General features: G+C 37.4%; 1 protein-coding gene across 1 annotated transcript; it reads left to right on the top strand.

Moving 5' to 3' along the window:
- Positions 1-229: 229 nt before the first annotated feature.
- LOC114275360 (NADP-dependent malic enzyme) lies at positions 230-22,024 on the top strand. The gene is made up of 20 exons (XM_028217392.2): positions 230-510; positions 816-1,087; positions 12,917-13,037; positions 13,126-13,200; positions 13,465-13,616; positions 13,688-13,793; positions 13,927-13,992; positions 14,256-14,351; positions 14,446-14,517; positions 14,608-14,691; positions 14,827-14,925; positions 15,094-15,141; positions 15,266-15,319; positions 16,030-16,128; positions 16,211-16,300; positions 19,496-19,573; positions 19,707-19,781; positions 19,864-19,954; positions 21,511-21,639; positions 21,735-22,024. The coding sequence occupies exons 1-20, from the start codon at positions 292-294 to the stop codon at positions 21,821-21,823; spliced, it is 2,115 nt and encodes a 704-aa protein (XP_028073193.2). The 5' UTR covers positions 230-291; the 3' UTR covers positions 21,824-22,024.
- Positions 22,025-24,546: the final 2,522 nt, after the last annotated feature.

The raw sequence follows: 24,546 nt of genomic DNA, 5'->3' as shown, positions 1-24,546 counted from the left end.
ATTAAAATATTAAAGATATGTTTGTAAATAATTGAAAAATAATAAAATAGTCTTTTGTTCATTTACCCTATCTAGTCCGTCCAACCAAAAAAAATAATTTTCGGACATCTAATCCCATAAAAAAATAAATACAAAATACATATCCAATTCAATCAAAAAATCCAAAAATTTACAGTAAATTCAAGTCCGATAAATTCTAATCCCCTTACCCAATCCGTTCAATAAAACACACCCGCAGAAGAGTGTTGCAATTTTGCTAATTCACTGCCATTTCTCATTTATGTCTGGTTGATGCAACTACCACAGAGAAAGAGAGAGAATGAGAGTAGTAGAGACATTAGTAGAGCTGCCCTTGACCCGAAGACTACTTCTCTTTATTTTTCTCTTGCGTCTCTTTTCTCTCTCTTATTCAGGACTCAACTCAAGAGAGACACAGAGACAAAATCCAAAGAGCTCCGTCTTTCCCTCGTCTGTGTCGCCATGATTTCGTTGAATGGAAGCAGTTTTCTGGTAATTTCAATCAAACCCATTTCCAAATCCCTCGATTCAGCTTTCCAATTTTTGGGTCTTCCTTCTATTTTTCTTTTGACATTGATTCCCAAACTTTCAAACAATTTACTTTGTTCATTTCAAAATTGTTGAATCAGATTGTTACAAGGAAAACAAACCCATTTCGTCAATTTCAATTTCAAGAACACATTTTCTCTGCGTCTCTGTTGTGCTTTTCGGCATTAACAAGGATCAAAAAAATTGAGTCTGATCATTGAAATTTTTATAAAATTGAGGCTTTTTTTTTTGTTTTTTTTTGAGCACAGAACAACTCGCTTGTTGGAGTTTCGACAAGTTTATCGCAATCACAGAGAAGAGTCCATGCTCCTCCAGTGGTGGTAGTCGCGGCTTCAAACCCGAATGGAAGGCCAGGGGAACGAAACGTCACCGTATTGATGGAGAGCACTCTGAAAGAGACGAGGGATGGTTCTTCAGTGGACCCCATATCCCCAGTCGGTGGTGGGGTTGATGACGTGTACGGTGAAGGTAGAGCCACCGAGGATCATCCTGTAACCCCTTGGACTGTCTCTGTTGCAAGGTGAGAGAGAGATCGATGATAGCTATGCTCTCCACTTTTGTAAATTCCGTCTCTTATTATTTTTAGGAAAATGCCATAGCAAACGGAAGGTTTGTGCTAAAATAGTGATATAAGACAAAAATAAGTTATTTTAATTTAATAAGATAAAATATCACATTTAATTCATAATTATTATATTTTTTCTGTTAGAAGAAGTTTAAAAAGTCAAAAAATCATTTTCAAACGAGATTTTTTAGCTCCAAATTAAAATAGTCAAAAAGTTAAAAAGTTAACACACTTTCCAAACGAATCGATAGTCTAAACTTTCTATCAAATAAATAATTAAATGAGAAATATGAGATATTTAATTATTTATTTAGTACTATTTTGGAAAGATGATAAAAAAATAATTTTTTAGCTTTTTTGTATATAAAAAATTAGAAAGGTGACTTGACAAAAAAATATTAAAAAATTAAAAAAAATTAAAACTAATCTTCTCAAATTGCCCCTTTAGTAGAAACCTTACTCTTATTTTTATTACTTCAGCTAATTTTAAGATGAAAATTGTACATATGTTTGTTTGTGTCATCTGAATTTTGTATTATATCCTTCTCTTTTGTCTCGTCTCGTTTTGATACCCTCTTAATATGATTTTTTAATTTTATTACTCCCTCTCTCAAAATAATAATAGTTTTTTTTTTTTTTTTTTTTTTTGGAGGAATTCAACTTTTTTTTTTTATAGTACAATTATTGTACTTTAAAAATATTAATTTTCAAAATTACCCTCTGATAATATATTTTTTTGAAAATATTAATTATCATGATTGTATTTTTTGTATTGTTAATGAATTTAAAAGAAGCACAAATAAGAAAATTAATATTATTTTAATTCTTGATTTTTGAAAAGAAATTAATATTTTAGGATAATAAAAAATGAAATAAGGGATTAATATTTTGAGACGGAGGGACTAGTACTTTTTTTTCTATTGTGTTATTTAAACGAAAGACTCCCAGATTATTGAGAATTATCATTTTGACCTCTTAAATTATAAAAATATACAAATAAACTCTAATCTATTAAGAAGTATCATTTTACTTTTTAAACTATAAAAACTTATAAATAGATTCTTAAATTATAAAAGCGTACAAATTGGACCCTTAACGGAAAAGGTCAAAATGAAATACGCCAATAGTTTAAGGGTCCATTTGTATGTTTTTATAGTTTAAGGGGTAAAGTAATACTTCTCAATAGTTGAGGAGGCTCATTTGTACGTTTTTATAATTTAAAAAGTCAAAATTGATACTTTTTAATAGTTTAGAAGTATTTGCGTAAATGACCCTTTTTTATTTTGTAATTTATATTTAACATAAGTTTGTTTAATAGTGCATGTGTGACACTGTCTAGTAGGGTATTGTACATTTTACAGTAAGCTCCTCTTTTATTTTTTATTTTTTGTTTATGCGTTACAAAATATTGTCCTACTTATTATTTTTTTTATTTTTATTTTTTGGTCAGTTGTGTGTTCTTGGAATTTAAACCCAAGCACGCGCACACCAAAGAGGGGAAAAATACCCCCATAAAATTAGGGGTGCAACTTGGACGGGCTCAACCCGAGCAACCCGAGCTCAGCCCGATTTTTTTTAGGGCTTGGACAAGATATTTTCAAATTCAGTACGGGCTTGGGCAAAAATTCAGAAGCCCGAATTAAATTTGGACGGGTTTGGATAAAGATGTTGAACAACCCGAGCAACCTGAAACCCGAATTATACATATATAGATATATAAAAATATTAAATATACATATAAATTATTAGTCATTACATGATATTAAAGTAATTTAGATTATTAAGTCATATTGAATATATATTATATATACAAATAACATAAAATCATACTCTCTTTTTTTTTTTTTCACTCATAAATTATAAGAACTATTATAGCGGCATCTCTCTTACATTATATAAATTATTTGTTTTGATGGTATTAATGATTTTCTATATAAAAAAAAATGTAAATAGAGTCAAATTTTAATAATTTAATAAAGTAGCTGCATACAAAAAAAAAAAATCATTTACAATTCGGACAATTCGGTTTTAACTCGGGTCGGGCTTGGACATGTAACCTCGGGTTACAATTCGGGCCTGGGCGGGCCTGAACAGGTTTCAGCACAACTTGGACTGGGCTTGGACAACCTCCCAATCCGACCGAATCCGTCCGAGTTGCACCCCTACATAGAATTGCCTGGGTTTGGCAAGGGGAGAGAAAAAAATCCATTATGGTTTTTTCAGGTATTTGCTTTCCCAAAAAAAACCCACTAAATCAGAGACCCAGTCACTTCTCTTTACAAGCCAACCTTTTTTGTAACTCAGACTACAGAATTCCCACAAGTTTCTGTTTTATAGGCAAAAATCCCAAAAAATTTAGTCTCCATAAAATTAGGACAACCCTATGCAATTAGATTCCCTATGCACCTTCAATCAAAGGTGTTTGTAGAACCCTTCTCTCCATATCCACGGTGCACCACAATTTGTGGATTGATGTGCCTTCCTCTCCTCTTGTACATGCACAACTAGAAATATCACCACCACTAACCAAATCCATAGCGAAATTTTTCTAAGGTGCACTTCTCCTCACTACATCAGCAATTGCCAACAAGGGTTGCTCTCACATCTAGTTATCTTCAGATCTGACACATTTCTAAAAAATAAAAAATGTGCCGTCAAACATGCAAAATCGCACTGTCTTTACAACAATTATGCTCTTTGCATTGTTAACCATCCTAACAGTAACCCATATCACATGCCTGATATGTAATGAAGTATTATCTGACCGCAGACATGTCGTTAATGTTGTTTGCTTGCAAATAAAATAAATAAGGAATACAAACCATTTGTACAAGGTGCTTTCATTTTCCTTTTAATTTTTTAATATGGAAATTTCAATGCTTTGGTCCTTTTGCATCTTTGTTAATAATAACCCCATTTGTTACAATTTTTTTTGTTTGTTCTAGTTAATTTTTTTCTTTCATATATTTTTTAATAAGAGTTTTGGACTTGTATTGAACAATGTGGATCTAAATGTCAAGTGAGGAAGCAAAGCTTATGAAATGGTTTTTTCTTGTTTCTTTTCGTTTTGTTCAGAGAACTTGTGGCTCTAGAGTTTTGCTTTTGATCATTGTATGTGTTTAAAATTTCATCTCGTTGGTTGAATTTGATGTTGGAGTAATAAAATGCTTTCCTAGCCAGATAAAATAGGATTTTTTCACCAAAATTAGTTTTTGCCCAATAGGTCAACAATGGAAGCGATCTATCTTTTAAGGAGAATAATAGAAACGTATAGAGAAAAGAAAAGAGATATACATATGGTTTTTATCGATATTGAGAAAGCATATGATAGAATCCTTCGGGATATAATTTGGTAAGTGTTAGAGAGGAAATAGATGACAGAAGGCTACATTGATGTAATTAGGGATATGTATGAAGGTGTGATGACCACTATTAGATCGCCGGCTGGAGAGACAAGTGAATTTACAATTATTGTAGGATTACACTAAGGGTCAACCTTAAGTCCATATCTTTCTGGTTTAGTTATGGATGAGTTGACGAGAAATATTCAATATGATGTGTCATGGTGTATGTTTTTTTGCAGATGATATCTTGTTAGTAGATGAGACTAGAGAAGGAGTTAACACTAAGTTGGAGATTTGAAGAGAAGCACTTGAATCTAAAGAATTTAGGATAAGCAGAACTAAGACCGAGTACATAGAGTGTAATTTTAGTAATAGTAGGATTGAAAACAGATGAGAAGTGAAGATTGAGAACCAATAACTACCTAAGAGTGAACATTTTCATTATTTAGGCTCAATTATCAAAGTGGTAGGGGAGATTGGAGCAGATGTGGTTCATAAAATTAAGATAAGTGGCTTACGTGGAGGAGTGCATCTGGGATACTATGTGATAAACGAATACCCACTATATTAAAGGAAAGTTTTATAAAACGGCTAATAGACCAACAATATTGTATGGGACGGAATGTTGGGCAACTAAAAAACATGTAGATAAAACGAGTGTTACTGAGATGAGGATGCTAAGGTGGATGGCAAGACTAGAAAAGATAGAGTTAGGAATGAGTATATTTGTGAATGGATAGGAATAGTATTGATAGAAGATAAATTGAGAGAGAATAGGTTGAGATGGTTTGAAACGGATGAAAAAAGTGATTTGGCTTACCTATGAATGAGATAAAGTCCATGTATATAAAATAGATTCATGATACAATTTAGGAAATGATATAAATAAAGCACTAAATTTGTGATTGACACAATCACTGATTCTATATATAATACTAAAAATTAAAAAGATTCCATGTACTCTAATTCTTATATTCAACACTCCCCCTCAAGTTAGTGTGAAGATATTCAATAAACGCAATTTGCCAATGGATGACTGGAGCAATGTCGGTCCTACAGACTTTGTGAACATATCTACTAACTGTTGAGATGAAGAGAAACGATGGATTTACAATGCTAGTCTGAACCTTTTCTCGAATGAAATGAATATCAACCTTTATGTTAGGTTTTTATTCTTAGCAATCTCGTTTGACAAAACTCCTTTTAGGTGTAATTTTATTCGTTCTTTTTATTTCAGTGAGGCTATGAGTTTTAGATGTGAATTCAACCCGAATTGTGCCCCATGCAGAGGAGTTTGTGTTTTTATCCTATCATGTTTGCCACTTCGCTGACTATGTCGGGGATTGAGCTACCCGATCAGCTCGTGGGGGTCCAGGGGGCAGCGTCCTTTGGCGGGTCTGGGGTAGCGCCCAGGCAGGGTCGAAGGGTAGCGCCCCCGAAGCCAGAAGCAAAATTGCAGTCGAAGTTGCTTGTTCGCTCGAGCGGCCATTTGTGTGCTCGAGCGAAGAATCTTTGGTTCCAGAAGTTTGAACTGTCTGCAAAAGTACTAGAAGTTGTGTTTTTGTGCTCGAGTGGAACTTCCTGCGCTCGAGCATCAGTTCGCTCAAGCGGTCATTCTTGCGCTCGAGCGGAGATCGCAGATCAGTTTTCTATAAATATGTGGTTTCATCCATTTTTAGGGTTATGACTTTCAGATCTTTTTCTTGGATATTAGGGTTTATATCTGGAGCTTCTTTGATGTTTATTTGAGTTTAACTCATGGTTAGAAAAATATACATCAAAGGATTATTTGTTTCCTTCAATACAAAAGAGAAAGTTGTTCTTCAGTGGATTCCGGAGAATTTGGGCCAGAAGCTTTGGTGGATTCTGGAGTGGCTCATCGTCGTTTATTTGACATCGGCGTTGTGGATTCAACATTAGGCAAGACAATTCCGAGGTGAAGATCGTGATGGAAGAGACATATAGGGGTTGGTTCAATTCGGGCGTGGATTCGCTAGGTAATTGAGAGTACACTTGTGTAATTCCTTTTGTCCTCTTAGTCGATTGTTTTGTGGCTTTTGCCCGTGGTTTTTTTATCACAATTGGAGGCGCCCCAATTGTGATTTTTCCACGTTAAAATCGTTATGTTGGTTTGTCTTGATTGTTTGATTGGGATTGTTATTTACTGCTTAAAATTGATACATAATCACAAATCAATATCTAGGGAATTTCTAGATTTTTCACTTTATATGCTTTGTACATTCATGAAGGACCGAATAAGAGCAGACTTTTTGTCACAAAACAAGGATGCAAAACCAATCTCTTCAAAACCCAACTTTGCTAAGATAGAATGAAGCCATAGAATCTCACATGTTCCCTTGCCATAGCTCAATACTCGGCTTTTACAAAAGATCTAGAAACAACTACTTGCTTCTTACCCAAGAAGCACAGACACTTTTAAAAAGGTGACGTATCCGTGTCGTGTCCGTGTCAGACACCGACACTCTTTGGACACTCTTAGGATACATGTTCGGCACTCTTCAAAACGTGTCCTATTTTTTAAATTTTTTTCAAGATCCAGACACTCTTTGAACACTTGGAGAACACACGTGTCTATCAATTAAACACATGTGAAACTAATTATAAGTTTTGAATAGAACAACTTAAGATACAATAATAAAATAAACCCATATAAATTTATAAGAATTAGTGTCATATTGCATTTTTTATCTATGAATGATATATTTATATATATAACATATAATAAATATACAAAATTATATATTTCATGCATGTCCTCCATGTGTTGTGTCCTACATTTTTTGAAAATTAACGTGTCGGCGTGTCCGTGTCGTATCCGTGTTCGTGTCCATGCTTTTTAGCTTCTTACTCTTCTATGATATAAGATGATCACCATAGAAAGTACAGAAGCCAGGTGATCATCATAGAAAGTACAGAAGCCAGAAGTAGAACGCCGATAAGTTCTAGATCTTGCAAAGTTAGCATCAGTGAAGCAAGAGAGCCCAAACTGCAGATCAGTTGTGAAGAATAATCCCAAGCCAAGAGAGGTCTTCAAATATCTCAAGATGTGATGAACAATATCAAGGTGCGCTGTACGAGGTGTATGCATAAACTTACTCACAACACTTACCGCAAATGTCAAGTCAGGTCTAGTGTTGGTCAAATAAATAAGATGCCCAACAAGCCCCTGATACATGCCTGGGTCCTCTAATAGCTTGCCAGATTTTGATGTGAACTTGACATTAGAATCCATAGGAGTAGAAGCAGGTTTACACCCTAACACACCAGTATCTTGAAGTAGGTCAAGAATGTACTTTCTTTGAGACCCTGTTGTGAGCGAGCCACCTCAATTCGTAGAAAATACTTGAGATTTCCCAAATCTTGAATATCAAATGTTTGTCCCAAATCCCTTTTTACTTGACCAATGCCTACAAAATCATCACCGGTGAGAATAATATCATCCATATAAACCAACAAGACTATACACTGACTACGATGGATGAAGTAAGTATGGTCTGAGTGCCACTGAACAAAACCCATGTAGAGGATGCCATAACTGAAACGACCAAACCAAGCTTATGGAGACTATTTCAAGTCATACAAGGATTTGCGTAATTGACACACTTTTCCCAAATACTCCCCTATAGCCTGAAAATCAGGAGGATGAGCCATATAAATTGTCTCAAGAAGATCCTCATATAGAAAGGCATTCTTGACATCAAGCTGATAAAGAGGCCAAGAATGAGATGCAGCAAGAGAGATGAGAAGGCGAACAGAGGTAAGCTTGGTCATAGGGGCAAATGTAGTTTAATTCATGCCATTGCTTCCCTTCCTTTGTCTTCTGTACTACATGTTCCCAATTTTAGTATCTTTAAGTCATATTACTCTGGACTTAAATTGTAGTGTGACCTTTTTTCTTGATCATTGTTTGTTTTAGGACCTTATCACGAGGAAGATGATTGGCAGTGGTAGAAATGAGAATGGTCTCTATATCCTGGATCAAGTAGACAAGCTGGCTCATTCAGCCATTCAGTTACCATCTACCACAGAAGACCTATGGCTGTGGTACCGTCGTCTTGGGCATCCATCTTTTTTGTTACTTAAGCACCTTTTTCCTTCAATTTTTTTTTGAAAAATAATGTTTCTGAGTTTCACTGTGAGTCGTGTCAACTTAGAAAACAACACAGAGCTTCTTTTGGTCCTTCTATTAATAAAAGTTTAGTTTCTTTTTCATTGATTCATTTTGATGTATGGGGGTCCTCTCGTTTTGTGTCTTTAAAGGGTCAAAGATGGTTCGTCACCTTTATTGATGATTGTTCTAGGACCACCTGAGTGTATTTTATGAAGGACAAATGTGAGGTTTTTTTCTGTGTTTCAAAATTTTCATAAAATGATTTGCACTCAGTTTGGGGTGGTTGTTAAAATTTTGCGTTCTGATAATAGGAGGAAATACATTGACCTTGGCCTTGCCAGCAATTTTGCCACTCATGGTATTATTCACCAAACTTCTTGTACCAATACCTCTTAACAGAATGGCGTTGCAGAGCGTAAAAATCGCCATCTTCTTGATATTGCACGTTGTCTGTCATTTGAAATGTGTGTTCCTAGATCATATTCGGGAGAAGCTGTTTTCACTGCAGCCTTCCTCGTTAATCATCTTCCTACCCAAGTTCTCCACAAACAAAATCCTCTTCAGGTTTTGTTAGGGTCCCACTCTTCTGGTTTCTCCATTCCTCCCAAAACCTTTGGGTGTGTGTACTTTGTTCATAACCATTCTTCTTCCCATGGTAAGTTGGATTCTAGGTCCCTTCGGTATGTTTTCCTGGGTTACTCCGCCACACGAAAGGGCTACAAGTGTTATCATCCACCCTTTCGGAAATGGTTTATCTCTATGGATGTGTCTTTCTTTGAGTCTCAGTCCTACTTCCTGTCCTCACTAGTGTCCCAGTTATCCCTTCAGGGGGAGTCTTGGTGTGAAGCGATTCCTATATCACTACTATCAGTGATTGAGCACGTTGAGAATGTTAATGGTGATGGTGACCTAGTTATTGCGAATGTTGAGTCTGAATCTGCAGTGAAAGACGGCAAAGTTTATGTCAGGGACAAGGACAGACAAAAAGTTGAGTACAAGAGACCAATTGGATTCTCCATTGCTATCTTCTCCTTCTGATGAGTGTCTGAAATCCTCTTCGTCTGATGAAACTCCAAGTAATTCTATTCTTTCTAAATTTTCTAATCTAGATGTTCCAATTGCTAAAAGGAAGGGGGTTAGGTCTCGTACTCGACATCCTATTTCTCATTTTGTCTTATACACTAATCTATCTTCTTCCTATAAAGCTTTTCTGCCTAAAATTTCTTCTGTGAGTCTTCTTTCTAATTTTCAGGATGCTATTTCTACTCCTGAGTGGAAGCATGCCATGATGGAGGAGATGAGAGCCCTTGCTAAAAATGGCACATGGGAATTGGCTGAGTTACTTGAGGGCAAACGACCTGTTGGATGTAAGTGGGTGTATACCATGAAGCATAAAGCCGATGGTTTAATTGAACGTTACAAGGTAAGATTGGTGGCGAAGAGCTTTACTCAGACTTATGGAGTAGACTGCTAGGAGACATTTTCACCTATTGCCAAGATGAACTTTGTCAGAGTCCTTCTCTTCCTTGCCTCTAATCTCGACTGGCCTCTCCATCAATTTGATGTCATGAATCCTTTCCTCCATGGAGATCTGGAAGAAGAAGTGTACGTGGACATTCCCCCAGGCTTTGAGGATGTTAAAACCAAAGGAAAAGTGTGTCGACTACGCAAGTCACTTTATGGACTTAAGCAGTCTCCTAGGGCTTGGTTTAAGAGGTTTACTTAGGCCATGCTGCAACATGATTTCAAACAGAGTCAAGCTGATCATATTTTGTTTGTGAAACACTCCTTACATGGTAAGACAACATCTCTTATTGTCTATGTGGATGATATTATACTCACAAGGGATGATGTTGAGGAGGTTCCTTGGTTAAAGGAGTATTTGGCCAATGAGTTTGAAATCAAAGACTTAGGCAGCTTGAAGTACTTTCTAGGCATTGAGGTTGCTCGGTCCAAAGTTGGCATCTTCATATGCCAAAGAAGGTATGTGCTTGATTTGTTAAAAGAAACTGGAATGCTTAGAAGTAAAGCCTGTGATTCGCCACTAGAGCCTGGACTGAAGCTTAGTGAGGATCAAGGAGGTGAGCCTGTAGATAAGGGGAAATACTAGAGGCTAGTGGGTAAGCTTATCTACTTATCCCATTCGCGTCCTAACATTGCTATTGTAGTGAGTTTGGTTAGTTAGTTTATGCATGCTCCACGTGCAACTCACTCAGAGACAGTTATGCAAATTTTGAGGTATTTGAAGTCTTCTTCGGGAAAGGGTCTCTTTCTCAAAATATGGTCATCTTAGTGTGGAGGCATATATAGATGCTGATTGGGCTGGATCAGTCACTGATAGAAGGTCAACCTCTGGCTATTGTACCTTTGTTGGAGGAAATCTAGTTACTTGGAGAAGCAATAGACAAAATGTAGTTACGAGATTCAGTGCAGAGGACGAATTCAGAGCTATGGCTTAGGATGTGTGTGAGCTATTATGGATTAGATTATTTTTGAGAGATTTGGGGATTCATCAGATAGATTCTATGAGGCTACACTGTGACAATAAGGAGACATCAATATGGCTCACAATCCAGTTCAACATGACAGGACCAAGCATGTGGGGATTGATAGACATTTTATCAAGAAAAAGCTGACTAGTGACATTATATGCCATTCGTGAGGTTTGGGGACCAACTGGCTGAGGTTTTCACCAAAGGATTAGGGAATAAACCATTCCGTGACATTCTCAACAAGTTGGGCATGAGAGATATCTTCACACCAGCTTGAGGGGGAGTGTTAGAATGTGTTAGAATATTTCATGTCTTATTCTTATGTATATTCAGTGCCTTTATTTGCTATAATGGACTGGTCCCTTATTTATGCCTTAGGGCACTCCTGTAATTATGCTTATGATTTAATATAAAAGGGGATGAAATACCACTCATACCTCTAACTTTTCTCTTCTCAAAATTGACAAAACACACAGAGACATAGCAACACAGTCCAGAAAAAGCCAAGAAGTTGGAAAAAACTCAACAGCGTATCCAAATAAATGCTACTAAATAAACCCGGTAGCCCAAAGGAGCAAAAGAGCAGGAAAAAGTGCTTAATACATCAGCACAAAACCTTGAGAGGGGAAAAACCATGCTTGGACTACCCTAGAAGGGCTGCCGAACTGTTCTAGATCAGCAAGAAGGCTGGTCGGCAACCAGAAAAGCCTCGGCAGTGGCTGTAGAAGACTGCCAAGGGGAAGAGGGTGGAGAACAGGGACTTTCGGGGGCTGGGTAAGGCTTTCGGGTGGAGAAGTAGGACTGGGAAGGGCTGTTGGGTGGCTGGAAGGGGCTGGAGAGGTCTGTCAGTGGCTAGGGAGGAGGGAGCTGACGGTGATGGGTAGTAGAGAAAGAGGTGGCTAGGGTTGGCTTTGATACCAAAAAGGATGGAAAGAATGATTTGGCTTACCTATGAATGAGGTAGAGGCCATGTATATATAATAGATTCATGATACAATTTAGGAAACCATATAAATGAAGCACTAAATCAGTGATTGACACAATCATTGATTATACATAATACTAAAAAATAAAAATATTTTATATATTCTAATTCTTATATTCAACAATTTGGTCATATACAATGGAGACCAACTGAGACAGTAGTGAGGAGATGCGATACAGTTACAGTAGATGAAAATGCTAGGGGAAGAGGCAAACTTAGATTGATGTGGGATAGCTTAGTAAATAGAGATATGAACCTCCTTAATTTGACTAACCAAGTAGCTCTTGATAGAGCCAAATGGGGAAGAATAATTTATGTAGCCAACCTCATTTGATGGGACTTAAGGCTTGGTTTGGTTTGATTTGATTCATCTGAATTTTCTAAAATATCTTTGGTTCCTTATAATTCTGAAAATTAAATTGCATAGGTAAGCAGTAAGATAACTAAATTTCTGCAATTCCTTAACTACTCTAATATATGTTTTAGCTCATCTACTGCCATTTTTGTTCTTTTTAGTTTCCCGTCAGTTTGTTTCCAGTGGGGTTTATTATTAAGACCTTTGTTGGCTGGAAATTGTCAATCTCTTTATGGCAGAATGGTTGCATAGCATCATCAATCTCGTTGCTTCTGTATTCCTCTATGGCTTTATTGCTTTTGGATGACATTTTTAACCTTCTTGTTGATTCACTGAGATAACCATTATTGTTTCGTTAGAGGAAATCGTGGTCTCCATAGCACATTGAATTCCTTGATTCCATGTCAATGATTTTTTTATCTACGTAATAGAAACTTATTAGGAGATTTTTTTTATTTTTTTTGTGGTTTCTGCAGTGGGTATTCATTGTTGCGGGATCCACACCACAACAAAGGGCTCGCTTTCTCTGAGAAAGAGAGAGATGCCCATTTCTTGCGTGGTCTTCTTCCTCCAGTAGTTATTTCCCAAGAACTTCAGGTTTTTCAGAATGGACTGTCTCAGCTTTTAGGTCATCCGACTTTTTTTCTCCTTTAACAATATAACTTTTTTCCACTTTGCTGACCAGATCAAGAAAATGATGCACAATTTCCGCCAATATCAAGTACCACTGCAGAGGTACATGGCCATGATGGATCTTCAGGTACGCCATTCGTTATATTCATTAAACTTTCAAGCTCTTCGTCCTTTCTTGTAATTTTTGTACCCGACGACTATGAAATTTCAAAAGAATGCTGAGATTTCTGAATAAACATATGCAGCTGATTTTAACTTACATAATTTAGTAAATCTCAGTACTGCTAATAAGCCACTAAAACCCAAATCATTCCAAGCCCTCAAATAATCGTGGAATTGTATGGTTGAAGAATTAAATTCAATGCCATTTTGAGCGTGTCCTCTTCTACAGGAGATGAACGAAAGGCTGTTCTACAAACTTTTGATTGATAATGTTGAGGAGCTGCTACCAGTTGTGTACACCCCAACGGTTGGTGAGGCATGCCAAAAATATGGGTGCATCTTCAAGCGTCCCCAGGGTCTTTTTATTAGTTTGAAAGAAAAGTATGTTTCGTTGCTTTTCCTCGTTTGTTCCTCATTTTATTGAAACTGATTGATGATGAGCTCCTTTTCAGGGGAAGAATTCTCGAGGTACTGAAAAATTGGCCTCAGAGGAAAATTCAGGTTATTGTTGTCACTGATGGGGAGAGGATTTTGGGTCTTGGGGATCTTGGCTGCCAGGTAACTGGTACATATATTCATTCTCTACAAATTCATGTGACTGAACTTTTGATGCGGCTGAATTGGGATTTTGTTCTGTGCATCTGTGCTTGTGAAAATGACTTGTTTTGACAATTTTTGGAATGTAAATCAGGGGATGGGGATACCTGTAGGGAAGCTTTCCTTGTATACGGCACTCGGAGGGATTCGTCCATCAGCCGTAAGTATCCTTAGGCCAACACTATTATTTCCTGAAATGGCCGAGTCAAAACTTGTCTGAAATTCCCTGTATGTGTTCTTTGATTGGTTTCCCTTCTAAAACCTTTGGTTGCATAATCAGATTCTACTCCCCTAATGCTAACTTCTGCAGAACTGAGAGAGAGAGAGAGAGAGGGAGGGATTAAAACCCTACATTAATTCCTTTTTGTATTGCTTCTTGTTTTTATGAAAGAAAAAAAAGTTGTAATCTTTTGTTCTTTTCAGTGCTTGCCTATAACCATTGATGTGGGAACGAACAATGAGAATTTGTTGAATGATGAGTTTTACATTGGACTCAGACAAAGGAGGGCAACTGGGCAGGTTCAAATTCAGTTTCCTAACATGCCTAGTCTTAACTACACCATTCAAATATAATTTGTATATTGTTGAAGTGTTTTAATTTTTTCCTCTCCAGGAATATGCTGAACTTCTGCATGAATTTATGACTGCAGTCAAGCAGAACTATGGGGAGAAAGTCCTCATTCAGGCTAGTCACCTTCCCCTAAATTACAGGCTTATGTTTTTATATAGTCATTGGATAGTTTTCAAATTCTATACCTCGAACTATATTATGCAGTTTGAAGACTTCGCAAACCATAATGCTTTTGATCTGCTTGCAAAGTATGGCAATACACATCTTGTTTTCAATGATGACATACAGGTAAATGATTGAGGCTCAGTAGTATGTACACTTATTTTTTATTTTCATTTTTCTATTTGAGTGAGCTGCTAAGTGCATTTGCATGGGTTTGGGTGTTAAATATTTTTAATATTTGCGTTATTTATTTTGTTCTAGGGGACAGCATCTGTGGTCCTTGCAGGGCTTATGGCAGCATTAAAGTTAGTTGGGGGAACCTTAGCCGAGCACACATTTCTGTTCCTTGGAGCAGGAGAGGTGTGCTCTTACTAGTCTTCCCTGAAGGTTCCATTTAATAAAATTTGAATTGCTATACTAATTGAATAGGATATTCGGCGTATATTCCCCATTTTTGTAATTTATTCACTTCCTCACTGACCAACTGGTCATATTTTTTTTCTCACTTCTGTCACTTGGTTGATGCAGGCTGGCACTGGCATTGCAGAACTCATAGCTCTGGAGATGTCAAAACAGGTGAGAACTTACAATATTATTTTCATTTCCTACATATCTTATCTTTCAGTTTCTTGCAAAGTTGCAATCAGATTACAAAATTAACAAAACATGGTGAAAGTTTATACCTTAATTTTTTATGCAGACTGAAGCCCCATTAGAAGAAAGCCGCAAGAAGATATGGCTTGTTGACTCAAAGGTAATTGAGGATACAACCTAAGAAGCATGGACACGGATACGTCAACATGGAAATTTTTAAAAAGTACAGCAAACATGACATGTGGAAGACACACTAAATATATTGTTTTATATATTTGTTATGTGGCATACATACATATGAATACTTCATTCAATGACAATTAAAAAAAAAAAAATGTATTAACATCATACTAGTTTCGAAAGTTTAAAAACGGGGTTTAATAGGTATAAATTAAAGTTGTTTTTCTTTTTATCATTGGATCCTTAGTTATTTGTTCAAATTTGTGTAGTGTGTTTCATGTGTATTATAAATCTACATTGGTTTTCTTTTTTCATTGGATCCTCAGTTATTTTGTTCAAACTTGTGTAATGTGTTTCATGTGTGTCTAAGCGACTAACAAGTGTGTCCCCTAACTGAAGCATGTCATGGTCTTCTCTCTCTCTGTGTGTTTTTTTTGTTTTTTGTTTTGTTTTGTTTTTTGTTTTTTTGTTTTTATTTTTTTTATTTTTAAATAGGACACGCTTAGACATTTGTTCGACATGTGTTGGGAAGTATCCAACTGAGTGTTGGCGTCTGACATGAACACGACATGGACACATCATATTCTTAGAAGTGTCTGTGGTGCTTTGTAGGAAACCACTATCTTGCTTCTCTTGTTAATTTTCTATCAACTACAAAATACTTTTTCTTTTTCTTTTTCTTTTTTGTAGGGTTTGATTGTCAATTCCCGAATGGAAACACTTCAACAATTTAAGAAGCCCTGGGCCCATGAACACGAACCTGTTGAAGAACTTGTTGATGCTGTTAAGGTGTGAATTTGCTTCCCCTCCCTTGTGTTTCTCTTAGAGTGAAGGATTATGGTCATTTATTTAACTTGTCATGCTTTCTCAGGCAATCAAGCCAACAGTGTTGATTGGATCTTCAGGAGCTGGAAGAACATTCACAAAAGAAGTAATTGAGGCTATGGCATCCTTCAATGAGGTATTGCATCTATATTTGTTTGTTTTGCACTTGTGGGCAGAAACTTATGCTATGTTTGGTTCATTGGAATGAGTTGGAATGGAATGATCATCCCATCAGAACATTCATTCTCACATTTGGTTCACTAAAAACTTATGAAAAATGTATTACAAATGGAATTGTCTATCATCATTATAAAGGAATGGTCATTCTATAGAGAGACTAAGGAATCACTTTCATTTCAGTAAAACACTAGCTTACTATGTACTGGAAGACCCTGACATTGGTTTTGTAAGAGATATTGATAGAGAGAGAAAGAGAATAAATTGTATTATTGATTGATATAATGTTATATTGATATATATTTTCTGTCTATTACAAATGGTTCCTTATATAGATGTAGGTGTAGTGGATGGTGTGTAGTGGATGGTGATAGTGGTGTAGTGGGTTAGGTTTAGTGGAGTGAGTAGGTGAGGTGGTAGTGGTGTAGTGGGTTAGGTTTAGTGGAGTAGGTGAGGTGGTAGTGGTGGTAGGTGATAGTAAATTCTAATAGCCCCCCGCAAACTCAAGGAGGATAGAAACTAACCAACTTGAGTTTGAAGAGAGGAACAAAACAAGAAAATACATAAAAAGGATAGGAGACACTGTATGGTCGTGTCAGACCGTTGGTGAAGACACTGTATGGTGGTGTCATAACGTTGTAGAGGACACTGTAGAAGACAGTTTATGGGGTCATGTCGGACCGTTGTAGCAGACAATGTTGTGACAGTTGTTGTGACAGTTTACGGAGTCTTGCTGGACCCTTGTAGAAACTAACCGGAATCAATGTCGGGACAGTTTACAGAGTCTTGTCGGACCCTTGTAGAAACTAACCGGAATCTATGTCGGGACAGTTTACAGAGTCTTGTCGGACCCATAAAGGAGCTAACCGGAATCAATGTCGGGACAGTTTACAGAGTCTTGTCGGACCCCTAAAAAGTCGCACCCTCAAAAGGTGTGCCCAATCTTTCAAAAGGCGTGCCATCAAAAGGCGTGCCCAATCCATAAAAAGGCGTGCCATCAAAAGGCGTGCCCAATCCATAAAAAGACGTGCCATCAAAAGGCGCGCCAGACACGCGGCGATGCACGTGATCGACAGTGCGCGTGTCGGCCTCTTCGTCATGTGCTATATAAATGAAGGCGGAGGCTGAGAGAACATGTGGAAATCAAACCAGTCTGAAACCTCTGAAAAACTCTTCGTGGGCTGAGAGAGATACACTGGTAACACTCTGTAAACACTCTGTAACCAACCCATCTCTGAAACACTCAGCAACCATAACATGGCCTCTTCTTCCCGTCCAGCTACCCAGAACATGGCCTCCTCTTCCCGTGGTCTGCTTACGCTCTTTCCAGAACTGAACGAGTCCACAAGAGAAATAACTGGTGCGGTGGCCAGTGAACCCCAACCAAACACTGCTGGGTTTGCTCCTTTGAACTTTCCGATGCGGTCGGTGGAGCAAAAAATGGCGGTGCAAACTGATATTGAGGCCAATCAGTATACTCTGAAGTCATGTGTGGAAACCATGACGGCGGTCACAAACTTGTCGCACCGGCTGCAGAGCAGGACAAATGAGGTGCAACAGTTAAACTCCCAGCTGGCTCTGCTCCAACGCATGTATAAGGATGCGCGAGCAGAGATAAGTGTGCTAAAGGCAGAAAACAAGGAGCTGAAGCGGAAGGCCACCGTTATGTTCCGATTTGGAGGGCCGCCATATGCTGCAGTGGAGGAGCAGGGAGTAGTGATCATGCCCAGTGGAGTGGGAAACACGGAGGCAACACCGGCAAGGGCCGCCCAGGACGGAGGCAAGAAGAAGAGACCGGCGGCAGAGTAGATAAGAAAAAATCCCGCCTGTGGATGTGTTGTTTGTTTTTGTTGTTGTTTGTTTGTTTTTTTTTTTTTTTTTTTTTTTTTTTTTTTTTTTTTTTGGTGTAAAATTGTGATCGGGGTTGATCCCTGAAATGAATAAAGCAAGTCTGTTTGGAAAACTCGAATGGTAGGTGTGGTAATGCAGAAAAATCAACTGGAATGATTATTTTTTTTTTATTATTATTTTTTTATTTTTTTAATTTTTTTTTAATTTTTTTTTTTTTTTTTTTTTTTGTGCAAATAATAATAATAATAATAATAATAATAATATGGGTATCATGGATTGAACCATACTTGTCAGATCAATGCCACCACCTTGGCCTCTACCAAACCCTGAAAGCATGTTTCCAAGGTCTTGGTTATCAAACTGTTGAGCCATTTGATTTACTGTATTCCTCATAGCAGGACTTTGAGTAAATTGCTCCTCAAGGCATCAGAAGAACCAACGCCAGTCTGCTCTGAAACCCCTGCCAATAGACCATTTAGAGCAGGACTATGAAGAACCTGAGACATAACACTTGCTGCATCAAACTGACCATCAGCACCTTGCCCTCCCATTTGGACACTTTCCATGATACGCCCAAGGGCAGGAGGCAGCTGTCCTGATGATGTGGAATTTGTATTCCTCATGTTGGCAAGAGATTGCAAAATCTGCTGGCCATTCGTTCTTGTTTGTTGATTTTGACTAGGAGCACTAGAAGTTGCATCACTACCCTTGCTCAGTGATCTTGGTTGCATACTTCGTCTCTTAGGTTGCAAAGCTCCCAGCCCTAATCCAAGTGGAACAGCTGTGGCAACCTCTGGATTATCATTCCCGCAACCAGATCTTGGAGCAGCACATTCTGAGCTAGTAGAAGGTACATCTTTTGAATTCACATTGGCCTCAAGAGAGAGGATTTAGGCAGTGATGGGAAGGTATGTGTAGAAAATAAGCGGAATAGGTTGAGGTCCGGCGGGCGGCTAAGGTGAGGTTGCCGCCCGCCGGGGAAGCGAAAATACTTGGTTCTAAACCTGCTCTGATACCATGTAAGAGATATTGATAGAGAGAGAAAGAGAATAAATTGTATTATTGATTGATATAATGTTATATTGATATATATTTTCTGTCTATTACAAATGGTTCCTTATATAGATGTAGGTGTAGTGGATGGTGTGTAGTGGATGGTGATAGTGGTGTAGTGGGTTAGGTTTAGTGGAGTGAGTAGGTGAGGTGGTAGTGGTGTAGTGGGTTAGGTTTAGTGGAGTAGGTGAGGTGGTAGTGGTGGTAGGTGATAGTAAATTCTAATAGGTTTCAAATAAATTGCATGCAGAAACCCATCATTCTTGCCCTCTCCAATCCAACTTCACAATCTGAATGTACTGCCGAAGAAGCTTATACATGGAGTCAGGTAATACAATTATGCAGCTTCTATGTGTCTACATCAATGCAAAAACATTCTATCATTAAGGTGATGTTTGTTGTTGTTTTTTTTTTTTTTTAAATCATTTTATTTATCTGTTCCTTCTTGTTGTCGCCTTCAGGGTCGTGCCATTTTTGCAAGTGGGAGCCCATTTGGCCCTGTTCAATACAATGGGAAGGTTTATGTTTCTGGCCAGGTAATAAATTCTCTTCAACTCCAAATTATTGTAGATGAAACATTTAGGTCCGACTCTTATCCTATATTTTGTTTTCATCCAGGCAAATAATGCATACATTTTTCCTGGGTTTGGTCTGGGTTTGATAATCTCTGGTGCAATCCGTGTTCACGATGACATGCTTCTGGCAGCTTGTAAGTGTACAGTAATTTTGAAATTCAGGGAATCCTCAACTTACGATAGTTACAAAAATAAAAACAATAATAATAAATTAAAAAAAGTGACAGTACTTATATGTTGGAAGATTATGGTTTCTTTTCGATGGCTATTTGTTGGATATTTTTACTCTTGATAGTACTTATACGAACCCTTTATCTATCAATGTCTATTCCTTATGTAAATGTTTCCAGAGAACAAAATTCCTACTAATAACAGGAGAATGTAACATATATGAAAGCCGACATGTTCTATGAATATATGGATTATTTTCACAGAAATGCAACACAGGCAAATCTTGAGGCATTGCATCAGCACGCCTCACATCTGCTATAAACTAACTTTTTGTCTTGGTGGTAATGAGATTTTAGGAGTTATTTGCAACTCACTCAAAACTGATGAACAATTTATTACGCATTGTGCTTGTTGCATTGCACATTGCTTGTGCATTCTGTGGCAATTGGCATTGATTTATATTAGCGTTGGCAGAACTACATATAGGGATTGGGGTGCATTCTATAAACTAACTTTTTGTCTTGGTGGTAATGAGATTTTAGGAGTTATTTGCAACTCACTCAAAACTGATGAACAATTTATTACGCATTGTGCTTGTCGCATTGCACATTGCTCGTGCATTCTGTGGCAATTGGCATTGATTTATATTAGCGTTGGCAGAACTACATATAGGGATTGGGGTGCCATAGTACCCCTCGGGCTTTTGGATAACTCCATAGATTTGTATTGGCACACCCCACCCCCCCCCCCCCCAAAAAAAAAAAAATTCCTTGGTGGGTGTGATCAAATTTGGTTGACCATGATGGTTAGAAAAGACCCAGTCAAAAGAAATTTTGATTATTCGATTTTGTTGGATCAGTAAGTTACTTGGGACTGATTAAAGGAAATGAAGTAAAATATATAGGGGGTTTGGTGATGGTTCTTTTTCACTGTTTGATCTTATTTGGTGCAATCTTGTGCAGATTCGGTGATTATTTTGTGGTCATATGTGAATTAATTGGTGTATAAAAACCAACTATTTAACACTTGTTCACCAATTGAACAAACACACGGGTTATTGACCAAAGATTACACTCCTTTTCTTGCCAGCCACCAACCTTGTTGACCACTTAATTGTCTATGTAGCGTGAACAAATACTTTTCTTTAATGACCTGTTGTATTGTCTTGTAATTCCAAATTATTTGCTCAAATTTAATTAAAATTGTTTATTGTGATTGTGGGATTATATGATCCAATTATCATAAAATTACTGAAATTTTTAAAAATAGTTGATTGCAAATTATGTTGTAATTTATTATTTGATCATATTAATATAGAACACAACCCATTGCCAATTCATTGATGCGAATGGAGTGGGGGGAATGTGTGAGGCGGACACCAACTTGGCACCCCCTCAGATAAAATCCTAGTTCTGTTCAAGTTTCGATTTTTCTCTCTTGTTTTCGATTTGTGTGACCTAATGATTTATGTGAGTTGCATATTGACGAGAAACTTATTTCCAACATTTCTCTGGAACAGCGGAAGCTCTAGCAGCTGAGGTATCACAGGATAACTTCGACAAGGGGCTCATATACCCACCATTTAGTAACATCAGAAAGATTTCCGCTCACATTGCTTCTGAGGTTGCTGCTAAAGCTTATGAACTTGGTTAGACCCTTTCCTTCCATTCAGCTCTCAAGAGTCATGGCATATATAAACTTCTAGAACTATGTTTATATAAATATGGTCTTTAAATTGTGTAGGTTTGGCTACTCGTCTCCCTCAACCTGAAAATTTGGTCGCATATGCTGAAAGCTGCATGTATAGCCCCAGTTATCGAAGCTATCGGTGAATTAGATCTAAAGTTTTGCAACTCCAAAGAGTTCATCATAATGTTGTCTTTTACCATGTCGCTTTTGTCATTCCTTTCCTTATTTATTTTATTTAAATTTTACACTTGTTTTATTCAGACTTGCGAATCATATGTATTATGGGATAGGTAAAAGCATGCTGGGAATTGCTATATAGTGACGGTCAAATTTAGCTTGAGAAACTGTTGCGTACTTAATATTAAGCCAAACAGAAAAAGGAAGAAGAAAAGAAAATTATACACAATAAATTGTTTTCAAATAGTTGGAAATTGTCACACCTCAAATCCGAGCATGACCGATCGTGGTACACAGGGTCTTAGCCCAAAGCGCACGACACGAAAATCTAAATACAAATTCATAATTGCATAGAATAAATGTAACAATAGTCTAGTAATAAATAAATCAAAATTTAATCCAGTGATATGTCAAAAGTATGAATGGCAAAATCAGCTCTAATCAATACCATGCATATATCTAGTGGGACACAAACAACTCACATAACAAAATAATCTTAAATGAATCTCAACAAAAAAAAAAATATGCACAAAATTGTCATAATAATCTAAAAATAATAAATAAATGTCTTAGAGGTCCATACAAAAAAGTTCCCGCTACATCATGAATCCACTCTAAGTCCTTCTCTTGAAATGTTAAACAACTAAGTTAGCTGATTACTCAGTAAGTAGAAGCATAGGCAGTAATTACAGTTCTAAAAACAAAGTTCCACTACAAAATAAGATGTATATAATAGAAATTAGTTTGACATACAGTTTTGATAAAGACAATCTTATTCAAAAAGAAGATTCCATAGTTTATCGGTTGAAAATATTAATGTCTCTCAAGAACATAAGAACGAACATTCTCTACTTAAAAATAGACAAGCAAAATCATCATCATTATTTGGGTACTAAAAATAACAAGTAACATGTCACAAAGTTCTCAAGGTAATAAGCCCATTGGATCTAATATCGAACCAATAGTCATCCTCGGAGTGGCAACCCAGATCTTTTCTCTAAAGTGATTCGATTGAAGGTCACCCAGCCTAACCCCAAGTTTGTTCCTTACAATCATTGAGTACAAGAGTCATCACAATTTAACCTGGATTTATTTCCTAGTGGCCAGAGTCACCACACATAGTGAAATAAATTCCTTGAACTTATATATATATATATATATATACATATATGGTCCCAATAATCAATACAATTCAGTTTCAAAGGTCTTCAGGGCGTGTGTATGCTGTTATCATGCCAAATCAGTTGCCAGCATCTTCTGTAGTGAGAGGTAACTTTTTGTTGTTCAACTCTATTGTCAATGTGTTGATTGATACTAGTGCATCTCATTCATTCATATCATCTTCTTTTGCATCTACTTTAGGTTTGGAGTTTGAGCTGTTGGAGTCTGCTCTATTGGTTGGCACGCTTATTGGGGGTAGAGTGGCATTGGGTCGAGTGTGCTGCTTCTGTGAGGTTTGAGGTCGCAGATCGTTGACTCTCTGTGGATTTTATTGTTCTTGATATGCATGCTTTTGACATAATTATGGGTATAAATTTGGTTGGTTCACTACCGGGCTTCGATAGATTGCCATCGTAGAAGGGTATTGGTGTGTACGCATTCAAGGGAGTACTTCTACTTTATGTGTGACCGAGGTGATAGTCCTACTCCCCAGTTGCATGACCTTAAGGGTTGAGGAGAGTTAAGTTTTCTTTTTGCCATCATGGTAGTTGATGAGGGTAGTATAATTCAGGGTGAATTGCCGAGAGTAGTTCGAGAATATCCGAATGTTTTTTCGGAGGATCTCACAAAGTTTCCACCACATAGAGAGATTGAGTTCTCAATTGACTTAGTGTCAGTCACGGCTCCGATTTCCATGGCACTATATAGGTTTGCATCAGCTGAGTTGTGTGAGTTGAAGGTGCAACTTCAGAATTTGTTAGAGAAGAGCTTCATTCGTCGTAGTACATCACCTTGGGGAGCACTGGCTCTTTTTGCTAAGAAGAAAGATGGCACATTACGACTATGCATTGATTACCAGTAGTTGAACCGGGTAACTGTTAAGTAGAAGTACCCATTACCACGAATATATGACATGCTTGACCAATTGAAGGGGTCTCATTATTTTTCTAAGATTGATTTGAGATCGGGTATGACCAATTGAGGGTGAAGGAGGAGTATATTTCAGAAAAGGACCTTCCGTACATGGAATGGCCACTACTAGTTCTTAGTGATGCCTTTTGGGTTAACCAATGCATCGGCTTCATTTATGGACTTGATGAATCGAGTCTTTCGTGAGTTCTTAGATCGATTCATGGTTATCTTCGTCGACGACTTCTTAATTTACTCACCCTCTGAGGAAAAACACAAGGACCATTTGCGGGTTGTACTTGTGAGTTTTGGCTCAACGAAGTTCAGTTCCTAGGCCATGTGGTGTTCGGGAAAGGAGTGATCGTGGATTCATCTTAGACAGATGCGGTGCAAGATTGGGAACAATCTAAGAATGCCTTTGAAATTCGAAGTTTCTTGGGCTTAGCCGGTTATTACTGACACACTGTGAAAGATTTCTCTAGATTGGCCTCACCATTGACCAGTGTAATGAGGAAAGGGGTTAGATTTGTATGGAGTGAGACTTGTGAAAAGTTGTTTCTAGAACTTAAGGTTAGACTCACCACTACCCTAGTTTTGATTATTCCGGAGAGGGGTTTGG

Source organism: Camellia sinensis, chromosome 4 (assembly GCF_055761805.1).
Source record: "Camellia sinensis isolate YWXY chromosome 4, ASM5576180v1, whole genome shotgun sequence".
In the NCBI taxonomy this organism is placed as follows: Eukaryota; Viridiplantae; Streptophyta; class Magnoliopsida; order Ericales; family Theaceae; genus Camellia; species Camellia sinensis.
The sequence above is the reverse complement of the archived record's forward strand: the minus strand, read 5'-3'. Positions and strand labels throughout refer to the sequence as shown.